The sequence below is a fragment of the Durio zibethinus genome, chromosome 5 (assembly GCF_047325235.1).
Source record: "Durio zibethinus cultivar Kanyao isolate XHJ-2024 chromosome 5, ASM4732523v1, whole genome shotgun sequence".
Classification (NCBI taxonomy): Eukaryota; Viridiplantae; Streptophyta; class Magnoliopsida; order Malvales; family Malvaceae; genus Durio; species Durio zibethinus.
Genome location: NC_143166.1, coordinates 29,928,189 through 29,943,115, shown reverse-complemented (window position 1 = coordinate 29,943,115; position 14,927 = coordinate 29,928,189). Strand labels below are relative to the sequence as shown.

Below are 14,927 nucleotides of genomic sequence, written 5' to 3'. Positions count from 1 at the left end.
TAAAATAACAAAAAATAATAATGTAAAAAAAAATTCAAAAATTCAAAAAAAAAATTATTTTACCTGAACAGAATTGGTCAACGGTCCGGTCAACAACCGTTCAGTTGGATCGAAGAAGGTTTGGTTCGACGTGCGATTTGGTTGAGCCAGTTGAGGAATGATTCAGACCTGTTCGATCGGTTCACTGGCGGTTCGTTTGCCCCGACTAGAGGGTGGCTGAGGCAGGTTGGCAGATCGATTTACGTGAATCTCGGGTCAGGTTCGGTCCATGCTCGGATCTTCTTACGTTTGAAACGAAGTCGTTTTGGCCCTATGCTCAAAACAATGTCGTTTTGCTTTTAATGTTTTCTATAAAAGTCAGTTTTTTTTCAGCTCATTTCACCATTTTCTTAAAAAAAAATTTTTTTTCAAAGCTTTTGGGTTCTCTCTGCCCCACCGAAATCCGGTCGTCGAACTACCGTGCCAGCCACTTCTGGGTCGTCGTCGACGGTTGAAAATATCAAAAAACTTTCAGAAGCTCCTTTCAACGAGATCTTTTCCAGATCCGACATCCGTTTTATGAGAAACAACCCTGATCGGCGTAGATCGGGGCTTGAAGCCTGCGGTTTCCTTTCTTTTTTTTTTTTTTTTGAGAAACTAACTTTTTGTTTTTGGTTTATTTTGCAGGGCTTACTCGGTGCTGATGGTTCCTCACCGTAGGCGAGGACTGTGTTGTTTTTTTTTGTTTCTGTTTGTGTGTTTCTGTTAGGAGAGGGGTTTCTTATGGGCGAGAGGTTGATTGGGGTTAGGAATAGCCGCGTGTCTTATGGGCTTCTTTTGTGATGGCTATTGGTTTTAGTGTTTCCCAGAGAGACTAAAAAGAAGGTGATCTGGTGCTTTATAGGGCTGGGATGGTGGTAGCAGGTTAAGCGTGCGCCTGGCAAGGTATGGGTGGTAGTTCTAGGTAGTCAGAGTGTGGTAGGGATAAGGGTATGGTGCTGGTAGTGGTAGTGGTAGGGCGTGGGTGGCCAGTAGTGCTGTGCAAGGTACCCGCTGGCACCAGCTCTTTCCATTTTGTTTTTTTTGTTTGGATTTTTTGTTTGTCTTTTTTTTTTTAATTTTTTGATTTAAAACTTTAATTTTTTTAATTAATTAATTAATTTTTTTAGATTATAAAAATGTAAACCTGGACAAAATCTGATGTCTACATATAACACACTTCATAATTGATTATTTTCTTCAAATATTGAAGTTCTCTTTTAACTGCTTGCCAATGCAAGTTAATTGTATTATTTGTGTATTTACTAAACTTTTCAATAGCAAATGCTATGTCTAGCCTTGTATAAGTAATTGCATACATCAAACAACCAATTGCTCTTGTATATTGCAATTGATTGATTATTCTACTAGTATTAGATACTAATTTCAGTTGAAAATCTATAGGTGTAGATACTGGAATACAATCACAAAGATCAAACTTTTTAAGTACTTTTTCAATATAATGCAATTGTAACAAGGTTATGCCACTATCATTTCAGATTATTCTAATTCTAAGATTAACATCTGCTACACCCATATTTTTCATTGAAAAGTTATTTGATAATTTTTTTTTTATTTCTTTAACTTGTTTTGAATCAGTATCAAATATTAGCTTGTCATCCACATATAAGCAAATTATGACTCTTTTGCCATTGTCAAATTTGTTATATATGCACTTATCTGACTCATTAATTCTAAAACCATTAGTAAGAATAATTTCGTCAAACTTTTGGTACCATTGTTTTAGTGCTTGCTTAAGTCCATACAAGGACTTTACAAGCTTACAAACCTTACACTCGTGACTTGGAATGATAAATCCTTCCGATTGTTTCATATATATTTCATCTTCTAATTCACCATTTAAAAATGCCGTTTTTACATCCATTTGATGTGTAATCAAATTATAAATCAAGGCAAGTGAAATTAGAAGCCTAATGTAGCAATTCTAGCTACTGGAGTATAATTATCAAAGTAGTCTATCCCTTGCTTTTGTGTACAGCTCTTGGCTACCAACCTTGCTTTAAATTTATTTATGGCTCCATCCACTTTTATTTTTTTAAAAAAATCTATTTACAGCTTATTGGATTAGAACCTAGTGGAAGGTTAACCAAAATCCAAGTGTTATTTCCTCTTATTGAGTCCATTTCATCATTTATTGCTTCTCTCCAAAAAGCAAAATATTGAGACTTTATTACCGCTTCATATGTAACAAAATCAACTTTATATTAAAACAATAAGGAATTTTATTGTTTATACTTTCACCAGTCCCTTCCACAAGGAACATAAATAAATCTACTCTAAAATTTTTTGTCTTTCTAACCTTTTTGCTTGTCCTTATTTCTTGACAAGATTCATCACTAATTTCAGTTTATTCCAATGGATTTGGAATTTTTTTTTCCACTTGTAGGATGAATTGCTTATAGTTGTCTCAAAATAGAGTTAAATATATTTTCATAAAAAATTGCATCTCTTGATTTAATAACAATGTTAACTGAAATTGAATCACTTGGTTCAATAACCATTAACCTATATGTTCTACTATTTTATGCATATCCTATAAATATGCATTGTATTCCTCTTTCACCCAACATTTTCCTTTTGGGTTCTGAAATTTTAACTATAGCTCTACATTCCCAAACCTTTAAATAATTAAGATTTGGTTTTCTTTTTCTTTTATAGATCATATGGGGTTATTTTTATTTTTTTTGTTAAGAATTCTATTTAGTATATGACAAACTATTAATAAAGCTTCAGCCTAAAATCTTGTTTAAGATTAGAATATGATAACATTACATTTACCATTACTATTAAAACTCTGTTCTTCCTTTTGACTATATTATTCTATTATGGTGTATAAAGAGCAGTAACTTGGTGGATTATTCCGATGGATTCAAAGTAACTTAGACTATAATATTCTCTACTCTTATCTAACCTTAAGCATTTGATAAAAGATTCACACTAAGTTCAACTCCAAATTTATATATTTTAAACTTATCAAATACTTTATTTTTGGAATATAATAGATAAACATAACAATATCTAGTATAATGTTATATAAATGTGAAAAATACTTTTTTCCAAATAATGTACGAGTACTATGCATATCACAAACATCACTGTGAATTAACTCAAGTAACTTTGTATTTCTTTTAACCTTAGGAAAATGATTTTTGATAATCTTAGTCAATATGCATGTATTATATTTATTAATGTTTTGACTAAATTCAAGAATTAACATAAACTTATTCATATCATGTAATTTTTTATAATTTAAATGACCTATTCTATAATGCCATAAATATGAAGATTCAACAATGTAAGCAGAAACAACATTTTTATTTTTATTAATCATATTGAGTTTAAACATTCCCTCACACATATACCTTTTCTCAACAAAAGTTCTTTTCTCAAATAGAATAAATTTATCTACCTCAAATACAAATTTAAAACCAAACTTGTTCAATAGACTTTCGAATAGTAAGTTCTTCCTAACTTTTGGTACATAATAAACATCATTTAAAGTTAGAGATTTTTCAAAAGTGAATTCAAGGTCAACGATCCTTTTGGCTTTGTTTTTTCTTATAAAGAATTTTTCATATAGTGGACACTACCATATTCACTTGGTTTGAATGTTGTGAACATGCTTTTGTTCTTGCACACATGTTTTGTTACCCTAGAATCAACCCACCTAAAATCATTATTTTCAAGCATGTTAATCTTAGAAATTATGACAACAAAATTTTCAAAAGTATCCCTTTTTGAGGAATCATTTTTCTTTGGTAACAACTGACATTCTTTCTTGAAATGTCTTGACTTACCATAATGGTAACATGAGCCTTTCTTATTATACTTGAATTTATGCCCATTAGCAATTTGCTTGAACTTGAACTTCTTTTTATCAAGCTTTGTAGTCTGTCTTTCCTCCAAAACATGAACTATGGAATCAAGTTCTTTCATGATAGAGAAAATTTATCTATTACAGAGGACACAATAATTGTTCCATTCATACTCATATTATATTATTTAAATTGATTAAGCATTCTTTCAATTTTACACAGTTATTCAATAACAGAATATCCATCAACAATATGATAATTTTTAAATGACTAACGAGAAATTTCTTACTTGTTGCATCATCGGTCATATACCTGATCTTCAATTTGTCTCATAACTCCTTTGTAGTAGCCTTGTTTTGGTATGTATCAAACAGGCTGTCAGACATATCGTTCAGAATATGGCATGTACACATGTAGTTTGCATTATCACATTTCTACCTCTCTCTTATTGCAGCAATATATTTTTTTGTTTCATTTTCTTTTGGCTTGGGAGTAGTCAAAACATATATAACCTTCAAGATTGAAAATAGGAAATGCATTTTCGTTTGCCATCTTAAAAAATTATCACCATCAAAACAATCCAATTTAACAAAACTAAACAAAACTAGAAACCAATTCCCTAATAGTTGTTTCAGTAACCATTGTTGAACCAAGTAAAACCTTAAGATTGTTAGAGCAAACACTGAAAAACTAAAATTACTGCTTCTGGTAAATCTAAAATTTTGAGAAAAGACTCCAATGCATGTAACAGTGCCATTTTCCTTAAGGCTTATTTGTCCCCACCGTATTATTTACTTAGTAAGTGTACAAAAGGATTGCAAGCAATAAATCTTAAGGATACAATGAAACTCAATGATTAACTGCAATTTACATTGACAAAATCAATCCACCAAGCAATCACTAGCGTATCACAAGATCATTGAACTTTTATATAAGTTTTAAAAATTTGGAGTTTGAAGAAAGAGGAAGAGTTCCACGAATTATTTTTGTATATTTTCAAAAAATCAGATGAGCTTTTTGTAAACAGATAAATGTTCTTTCTTATGACATGACTGTCTATTTTGAATAGATAAAAACTATCTATTTTTTAATAATTGAAATTGTTCATTTTGAATAAATTTATATTTTTGTTTTGAACATATTTAATTATCTATCTTTATTTTTATTTTTTAATATGAGATATTTCTCATATTTTATTTTAAAAATCTCTATCAGAATCATGGCAGAGGAGCTTAGAAGGAGATATTCAATTGCTTTTGGATTGTTTGAGGCAAATGCAAGCTGAGAACCCCAATTTGTTTTATGATGTGCAGGTGATGAAAATCAAGCATTAAAGAGTAATGGGTTTTGGGCCGATCCAAAGTCTAGAATGAATTAGACTTACGTTGGGATAATGTTACTTTTGATACCATCTATAGGTTGAACAGGTATCGGCTACCATTTGCACCTTTCACTGGAGTAAATCACCATGGCCAACCAGTTCTGTTTGGCTGTCCTTTCTTAATAAATGAATCTGCAGCATCGTTTGTTTGGCTGTTTAAGACTTGGCCTACAGCCATGTGTGGTCACCCTCCAGTGTCCATCACCACTGATCATGATGCTGTTATTCGTTCAGCAGTTATGCAGGTTTTCCCTGAGACTCAGTTTCTGCAAATCTTCAAGAAATGCCAAGAGAAGTTGTCCCACGTGTTCCTTTAGCATCCAACTTATGAAGCCGATTTCCATAAGTGTGTTAACTTGTCTGAATCGATTTAGGAATGAGTCATGTTGGTTATCACTTGTAGATCGATACGAACTCAGGGATCATGAATGGCTTTAGATGATATACAATCACCTCAGGCAGTGGATCCCTGTATATCTGCGGGAGACTTTTTTGCGAAAATGTCGATAACCCAACGAAGTGATAGCATGAACTCATACTTTGATGGCTTTGTGAATGCTTCAACCAATCTGAATCAGTTCTTTAAGCTCTATGAGAAAGCTCTGGAGAGTCGAAGTGAGAAAGAAGTGAATGCAGATTATGATACAATGAACGCTTCCCCTTCTCTGAAGACCCCATCTCCACTTGAGAAACAGGCATTAGAGCTTTATACTTAAAGCTGTTTACAAGATTTCAAGAGGAACTATTTGGAACTCTGACATTCTTGAAATCAAAATCAGATGATGATGATGATGACATCATAACATATTAGAGTTCCTAGAGCTCCTTGTAAAGCTTGTTGGAAAACCCGTTGTCGGACTTGATGAATTGCTCTTTGTTGTTCAAAATGAATGATTTTGTTTTTGTAATTTTCTAATTATTCCAAAATTTTATGAGTTGAATTAATTAAATTTAATTTATCTCGTTTTATATGATATTATCCATTCACTCGAAACTGATTTGCCTCCATTTTCACTTCTTGTAAGCGGGCCCAAGTTTTTTCTAACTGTTTAGTAGCCCCTTCACGTAGCTTTTTTGAATTTCGAACAGTATTCAAAATCCTCTCTTTTCGATTATCTAATAAATCGCTTAATGAAAGTAGATTATCTTTACATTCATTTTTTTATTTTAAAATTTCATGATCTCTTCCCAAACCAAAAGTGAATATTTCAATTCATTTGGCTCTCACACTCAATTATTTCTTATTTACTGGGACTTAATTCCCACATCTTTTTTTTTTCCTAATGTAATGAGCTTACCCTCTCCCTCTCTTCTCTATTCATATTCCAAAATATTGAAACTGATTAGTAATTCAAGACCAGAATATTCGAAGGATTCTTTTGATTAAAATAGAAAATATATAAAAAATTTAAACTAAAAAATATAATAAATAAATAATTACATATAATTTATAATTGTAAATTGTACTTAGAATTGTATAATGTATAATTGTAATTTGTCAACAAAGTTGTTTCTTTCTTTTTTCTTCAAATTTAAAGAATTTTTTTCACTTTATACATAAGTCATCGATTAAACATTGAAAAAAAGGGCTCAAATCGTTTTATCGACATGAGCGTTTTATATTGACAAAATATTTTTCATTATTTGTTTTGAAAATATTTTTGTATTTATTAACATAGTAGTAGAAAGCGTACCTTACCGCATCTTAACTTCAAATAATTTGACCTTAACCATGTTAATGCTCCCAAATTATTGGTTAATAGAGAATCAAAATAGATGTACCAATAAATGACGAAATGCTATGATTTTTAAATATGATTTTAAAATTTATTTAGAAGTAATTCGAGGAATCATGCACTCTTTTATTTCCTAGTTATAATGAAAAAAAGTACAACTAGATTAATCCAACCTATTCTTGAAATAAACAATTTGCACATACTCTCTTTTCAAAAGAGATCAACACACCAAGGATTACATTTAAATTTATTGGATTTATTGCTAAAATATTGGTATTAAATTTGAAACTCCCAAAAGATGGCCAATGACCCAAGGAAATGAAAGAATCGGTTACATTTTTCATATGATCTCTTATTTTATTTTAGATAGATTAAGAAAATAAAAAAAAAAGGAACTCGATTCTTTTTTTTTTTGTATTAGACTCATTTTCTATTTATTCTATTCTATCATATTTTAATTATTTTAATTATTCTAATTCTATATATTTCTTTTTTTAATAAATTATTAATTAATTATTATTATATCATTCATTATTATAAATTTTCATTTACCTACGTCTAAATGGAGTAAAAAATAGATTCTATTTAGCTAGAAATGTACTTTTTTTTTCAATTGAAAATTCCCAATAATAATAATATTTATTAGAATTAAGGGGCGGGTTTCATGTCAATGGCAAAATACCTTATTTGTTGCAACACTCCTTTAAACGATAAGAAAGGTTTCTCTTGAACTAAGAAGGGGAAGGAAGAAAGTGAATTAGTGTGATAATTCCTCATCCTCAAATTAATCCATGGGAAAATTTTGGGGAGGATCATAAACCCTACTATGTTAAGTTCAATGATTTAGAAATGGAAGCCAGTTGTAACTGCCAGATGTTTGAGTTCTCTGGTCTTCTTTGTGGACATGTATTGGCAGTTTTCAGAGTAACCAACGTCCTTACAGTTCCATCTCATTATATTTTGAAACGATGGATGAGAAATGCAAAGAGTAGTGTTATATTAGAAGAATGTGCTAGTGATGTTATACTAATTATCTAGAACCTCATACACTCCGGTATAATACCATGTGTCATGAGGCCTTCAAGTTTGCTGATGAAGGATTAAAAGTCTTTAGACCCTTTCAATGTGGCCTTTGGTGCTCTTCAAGAGGCTGCAAAAAGAGTAGCACTTTCGACAAAGAATGAGGGGAGGAGTATGATGGTCAATGGGCGTATCAGGGGGGACTTAGTCAGGCGAATAGTATTAATCACAAAATGCCCGGTCAACCTTTGTTAGATGTCAGAATTATTATTCAATTATTGCTGTTACTTGTTCTACATATGATGTACTGAATGTAAATTCTACGTACATCAATCCTTTTATGGTTCTTAGTTAAAAATTGTTGTAAATGTTTTGTTTTCTCATTTTTTTCAGTACCTGACATACTGTTCAAATTTGAATTTGTTATTATTTCAGTAAACCTTACCTCCAATAGATTATTTCGTCTCAAACATGCTATACTTCATGGAAATGTCATTGAACATATTGGTTTTAGCTCTAGAAATTCAGTTGTAAAGTTTTTGATCTCATGTTCAACTTCAAGGGGACCACCCAAATTCTAGTTTTAATGGGAATAGGAAAGGTGTAGATTTACCTCAGTGGGCACAGGGCTTGAGACTAAAATGCATATACTTGCGCATCTATTTTTATAGCAAGTGCGCCTAGGTTTCAAGCATTTGCTGCGTTGTTTTTGACAATTATCTCTTTGCTCTTCATTATATTGTTAACATGTTAAATTTCTTTGAAGGGAAATGAATTATAAGCTTTAATTTGTAAGCTAACTATGTTCATCACTACGTTTGTCCCCGTTTTAACGTCCTTGGTGAAGACTAACCAGTTACAACCTTGATACCTATCGAGTCCTAGAGTCATCTTCTTCGCCTGTGGACTATAATGATTAGTTATTCTTCTGAATTCTTTATTCATAATTCATCTCTGTTAAAATTTCGGTTACAAAGGTCATGCAGATCAAAATCCGTTGGATGGTTTTTCTAGCTCCAATGCATCTGGTTTTGCCATTCCTCATGCATTTGCTTTAATGATTTTTAAAGGTTCTGTGCTTGCATTCTATATTCTGCTTATTCTATATTCTTGTTCAGCAACAATCTGGTTAAAAGTTTGGTTCAAATATAATATCTTTCATTTGCCTAGGTGTTCTGCTCCATGATTAAGCAAGCTGTTACATGTTCATACTGAATTGTGAATTTAGCATGCAGCTTTGTTATCTTTTAACCATTTAGGTTTTGAGATATATGATGTGGACTATCTTCAGGGATTCTGTTCAATGATTCTTAGGATGTAAACAATCTGGTTTTGACATCTATCTAATTACTACTTTCTTATGCTAGTTACGGTTATAAAATAATAACATTAAATATGCACATAAAAGGAAAAAAATTAGAAAAAAAAAGAGGGAAAAATGACGCCGGTGCTTCATTGTTTTTCAGGATGATATGGACAAGAAAATCCGAGAACTTACCAATGAGCTGGAGTACGCAGATCGAAAATGCGAAGTTTACCGAGCTTTACCGGGCTAACTTGCTTTCTGTTTTAAAAGACATTGAAGACCATAAGCTACAGCTGCCAATTAAAGTGCAAAATATAAAGATCAGCATGAAGGATGGCATCTGATGGTGCAATACATTTCTACCATGTAATTTTGATTTATGCGTCTGATTCTGTATCTCAAGTCTTTTCTTCACCATTGAAAGTTGTTGAGAAATTAGGACAGGCTTCAGTTTTGTTGTCATGTACAGTATAAGTGATGTATTCTGGATAACCACCTCACGCATCATAATGATGATTTCTATACACTGACGGTGGGGAAAAACATGCAGCCTACACTAAATATATCACTGTTTGGTTGATTTCACTTGTTGGCTGGAGCCTGTAGGTAAAAGGTTATACAATATGGTTCCGCTGGATAATATTTTCTTTGCCAACGGTGGAGTGATTTGTTGAGAGAATAATATTTTCTTTACCATAATGTTTGACAGTGATCCAGATAGGATAGTCAAATCAAGATTGAAGGGTTAAAGATGCTGCTTATGTTATGTAGAATGGGCAAGACACTCTCTGTTGCTCTGCGGCTGTCAACCAATCGATTTTGGTTTAAATTAAGCATAACAGATTTATAGCAGATTAATTAGTGTAGGCTACAGAACCTTCTTCCTGATTTTGCCTCAATTGTGAGACTTTCATAATCTCTAATCTTATCAAAGAATTTTGTCATTTTTTTTCTTAATCTTCCTGTGAGGATAAGAAGGCTATAGCTTTTGTTTACGTATCATTAGCCAATCAATTATGTAAGGCCACCATCACAATCATTCGTTTTCTAAAGTATCAACATTTCTAGAGTTATATGCGGCTATACTTGCGGGCAGTGTTCTACATTATAGGTGTTGATTTCATGAGATTGAGATGAGATGACTTGCGCCCGGTATGCATAGTTAATGTATAGTTTTATGTTGTTAGTCTCAGGTTCAGTCTCAAGGAAACAAGTTGCCCCCAAATGTGGCTCATGGTCCATATGACAAATCGGAACTTTGATTGCTGTAATGCCTTCGCTGCAGTGGAAGGTAGAAACTAGAAAGCTGCTCTGGCTCTCCAAAGAACCTAACATTTTTTTCATACAATCTAAACTACATTATTTTTTATAGCAAATTAATCCCACCAGTCAATGATCAATCTTTGCCGAATCATCTAAGATACGGGAAAGACTCATTTTGACAACATTTCTTTACTGATTACATTCACTCTTTCAAACTAAGCCTTGCATTTTGAACTTTAACAGACAGCTTTAACTTCTGTTCTTCCATATCCCTCAAAACAGCCAGTAGATTTGCTTTATACACTTCACATCGCTGGTTTGTGCTCTCCAACTCCATAGTCAAATCACGAATTTTATTTTCCTTCTCAGCCTGAGTGATAGGAAAAAAACAGATATCTCAATCACAAAATGGTAAAATGATGATGACAACGCATCAAGTGTTCCTTATGAACCTATTTTCTACATATACATCACATTGTTTAAGATAAATGAACACAAGGGTCATAAAGCATCAAATTAATGATCATATCTATCATTGTATTGCGAGGACAGTATTCTTATCCAGCAAGAGGCATAACAATTGAAAACAAAAGAGAAAACCGTGAAGAAGAAAGTATACTGTGAACCTCTTCTTTATTCATTAAATATGTGTCAACCTATTGAAGCATAATGCTTGAAAAGATAAGAAAGAAACCAGTAATGAACTCATTGGGAATTTCAGGAAGTACGCATTTTATATTCCTCTCAGCAAAATGAGTGCAAAATGCTCCTACATAAATTTATGTATGAATGCATGTATGTATTTCAGATTAAGCCCAGAAAGTGTCAATCTATTTTTTCCACTCTCTCTCTCTCCTCTAGAAAATTCTAATTGGAAGTTGGAATAAGGACCATCAGTATGCCAGAATAGCAGTGCAAGGTGTAATTCAGGAAAAAGTTTGTTTCTATTTATTGAAACACAGGGCAGCTTAACCAGTCTCGAGATCAAGAGTTTCTTATCCAGCTTATTACATAATTCACTGTATGTAATGGACAAATTCAATCCCTTGTGGAAAGAGAAAACCCTTGGTTTGGACTTAGGCATTAGATGGTGATGGGCCCAATCAAAGGAGAAGGTCATTTAAGGATTCGTTTTTCTTCTCTTTAAATAAAAAAAGAGAAAAGAATGGTAAAACAAAAAAAAAAATGATAAATAGGCAAATGCAGCTTGGTAAGAGACCATTTTGAAATATCACTGTTATTGTTAGATGAGTATTGTTAATATGAATTGATGAATATACCAACAAAAGAACAGGATCAAATCAATAAACACCTATTAACTGAACAAAGGGGGTTAATAGATTATCATTTTCCTGATACACCTGAAATGCAATTACCTAATTTGTAGATTAAAGGGAAAATTAGTAAAAAAAAAGGTTCAGAACCTCAATAGGAAAGATAAGTAAGCCCGTTTCTAAAACGGTTAAAGCCTACATTTAGTGACTTCAAGATTAGCTTTTAACAGCTAAGATTCCTATTCTTGGTTGGCGCTAGAAAGAAGAATGAAATAATTTCACAAATAATGCAATATAGTCCATTTGAGAAGCCAAATAACAAAGGACATTAACAAGCTAGATAATGTCCTAAAGTAGGAGAAACTGACCGATGATTGACATGCCACTGTTTCAGTATCTCCAGCTGCATGCAACTCTTGATTACCTCCATTGCTCAGTGCTCCTCCATCTTCTGCAGAGGTAGGGCTTTGGTTTTTTGCAGCGGCAACCTTTTTCAGTGCCTCGTGCAAAGCATCCATTGCTACATTGTAAATGTGAATAGATTTTGCCCCTTCTTCAACATACTTAATAACTTCTTGGCGTAGACTGTTATACCGAACTGTTAAGGACTCCCGAGAATTATTTGGCAATTCAGAAGCACGTTCCTCCAACGCAGCCCCACTTTTGGCATTTCTCGTCCATCGCTTTAGTACATATTGCAAAGGAAGTGTAAGAACATTTTTTGCTCTGAAAACTGCTAATATGTGCCTGCATATTATTCCAGAAATTTCAAACATTTCACAGCTGCAACTAGCTTTCATCTCAAAACAAGTGAAACTAACAGTGTGCGCTTTGTGGTCTTCCCCAAATTTGGCGACCCGATATGTTGTGACAGTTCCTGAGTCATCAATTTTAGTTGCAGGATTAGCAAGGGTCTCAACCAACTCCTCTTGGAACTTCATGAATATTCTTCTTGTATAGAGGTTAGCTGCTTGTTTTTCCATGGGAGATGGAGTCTTAAGAACTGGTGTAGTGTTAGTGGTGTCATAATCTGCCTTCAATTCTTTCTCATGCCAACTTGCTACAGCTTTCTCGTACTGTTTAATCAACATCTGCATGGTGGTTGATGCATTCACAAACCCTTCAAAGAATGAGTTTAAACCTCCATTTTTCTCAGTTATAGATAACTCCCCAAAGAAGGTACCTCGCAAATAAACAGGGACCCACTGTTGCCGAGCATTGTACATTGACTGAAGCCATTCATTATCCATGACAAAGTACCTTTCTAGAAGCGATACCCAAGATGACTCAAACTCATTAATTGTCCCAGTCTCATTAATACATTTCTTAAATTCCGTTTCAAAAGTAGGATGTGATCGGTATATGTGAGCCAGCTTCTCTTGTGTTTCTTTGCAAATGCTCCATCTATTGAACCGAACGCGTGTTTCTGGAAGAATCTGTGAAACAGCCATCTGTATGAGAGGATCAGGGTCAGTTGTTATAGAGACAGGATGTCGGTCAGACATTGCACGAAGCCAAGTTTGGAATAACCATGTAAATGAGAACTCAGACTCATTGAGAATTAAAGCACATCCAAACAACACTGGTTGCCCATGGTGGTTGAGTCCAGTGAATGAGGCAAATGGCACCCTATAGTGATTTGTCTTATATATTGTGTCAAATATGACAGTATCCCCAAAGTAAGTATAATTCATCCTCGATGTCGCATCTGCCCAAAATATGTTTCCACTAGTGTGGTCATTATCACCTTGAATTGCATAAAAAAAGGAAGGATTCTCTGCTTGCATTCGTCTCAGATAGTCCAATACATGGTGAACCCCACCAGCTATGGTCCTGTGTCTGGTGGCACTCATTTGTCTCTAAAATCCCACTGTAGTAAGCACAAATAAGGAAATTTGTTTAATTCGTTGTTGAAGTTCTTTGCTAACAGATTAAACGTAAAACTGAATACACATTTCAACAGGCTTATGCAGTGGCTCACTGTCCTCACCTACCAAAAGTTTTAGGTTTTCTACTCTTGGCGATGATGAAGAATTAGTGATGTGGAAATTTGGTTATTTTAAAATATCATCAGAATCCATTTGTTCCGATGGCATGACCTATAAATATTGCTTGGTGTTAATTATTGGAAAAGCTCTAGAATGCAATAAAAGCAAGATTTAACATTTAAGGCTCTATTTGATATGGACAACTCCGTAAAGTACTGGTTTGCTAGAGCTAATATTCTTTACATTGTCTTTCTTTTACCCCAAACCAACGTTAGAGATTTCAGAAATAGAAAAATCTATATCCAATTCCTAGGTATATTTTATAGAATGTTCTCAACAGGCAATAGAATGAAGCAAGTTTTTACACTTGCAAAACCATATCCAAGTTTGTCTTTTTCTTTTTGGAGGACAACTTTTCAAATGAAGGCAGGCTTCGGATATAAATGATTTCATGTGAACTCTCAACATAAACAAGTTTCTTAATCCAAAAAAAAAAAAAAAATCATTCTAATCCGGAACTCACCAGTGTAAGTGGGTAACTCTAAATTATAAGCACTGAATTAATTGGAAACAAAATATTAATTCACAAATAGCAGAAGACGAAAATCAGAACACCCTAAATGAAAAAATGACGAATGACAACAAGGCAAGAACAGTAACTGACCCTAATCCCCGCTCAAGATAAAAGCCGAAAGTTTCTCCGCTGTTCACTGGAAGGCGAGGACTTGACTTGTTCTTGATGAGCTTCAATCGAAGTTTCGAAATGGGTAAAAGATTCACTATTCTTATTTGTTTACAGTTCGGGCAGGTTCAGACGACAAGTGGGATTTGCCCACACTTTTTACGACTGCTGTTCTTCAACACATCAGACTCTGTAGAAACTGGAAACTTACGGCTGTCCCGTTTTGTCCCTGCATCAACTTTTTGTTCATCTACAGCTATTTTTTTAGGCCTTCTGAATCCAGGCCCCAGGGACTACGGGTTTTGAGCCCATTTATTTGGTTTTGACCCCTGGACTATGCACGGATTTTTTATAAACATGTTTCATGACATTTGTATATTTAATATTCGAAATTTAACTAAGTTAAATCATTTTTTTTTGTTT

General features: G+C 33.4%; 1 protein-coding gene and 1 pseudogene across 1 annotated transcript; one reads left to right on the top strand and one right to left on the bottom strand.

Moving 5' to 3' along the window:
- LOC111281625 (protein FAR1-RELATED SEQUENCE 5-like) overlaps positions 1 to 10,371 on the top strand; it is a 48,215-nt pseudogene extending 37,844 nt beyond the window's left edge.
- Positions 10,372 to 10,538: 167 nt separating this feature from the next.
- LOC111282927 (protein FAR1-RELATED SEQUENCE 9-like) lies at positions 10,539 to 14,773 on the bottom strand. The gene is made up of 3 exons (XM_022871225.2): positions 14,487 to 14,773; positions 12,203 to 13,704; positions 10,539 to 10,930 (listed from the first exon to the last, which is right to left on the bottom strand). Exons 2-3 carry the CDS (start codon positions 13,685 to 13,687, stop codon positions 10,763 to 10,765), a joined length of 1,653 nt encoding a protein of 550 aa, XP_022726960.2. The 5' UTR covers positions 13,688 to 13,704; positions 14,487 to 14,773; the 3' UTR covers positions 10,539 to 10,762.
- Positions 14,774 to 14,927: the final 154 nt, after the last annotated feature.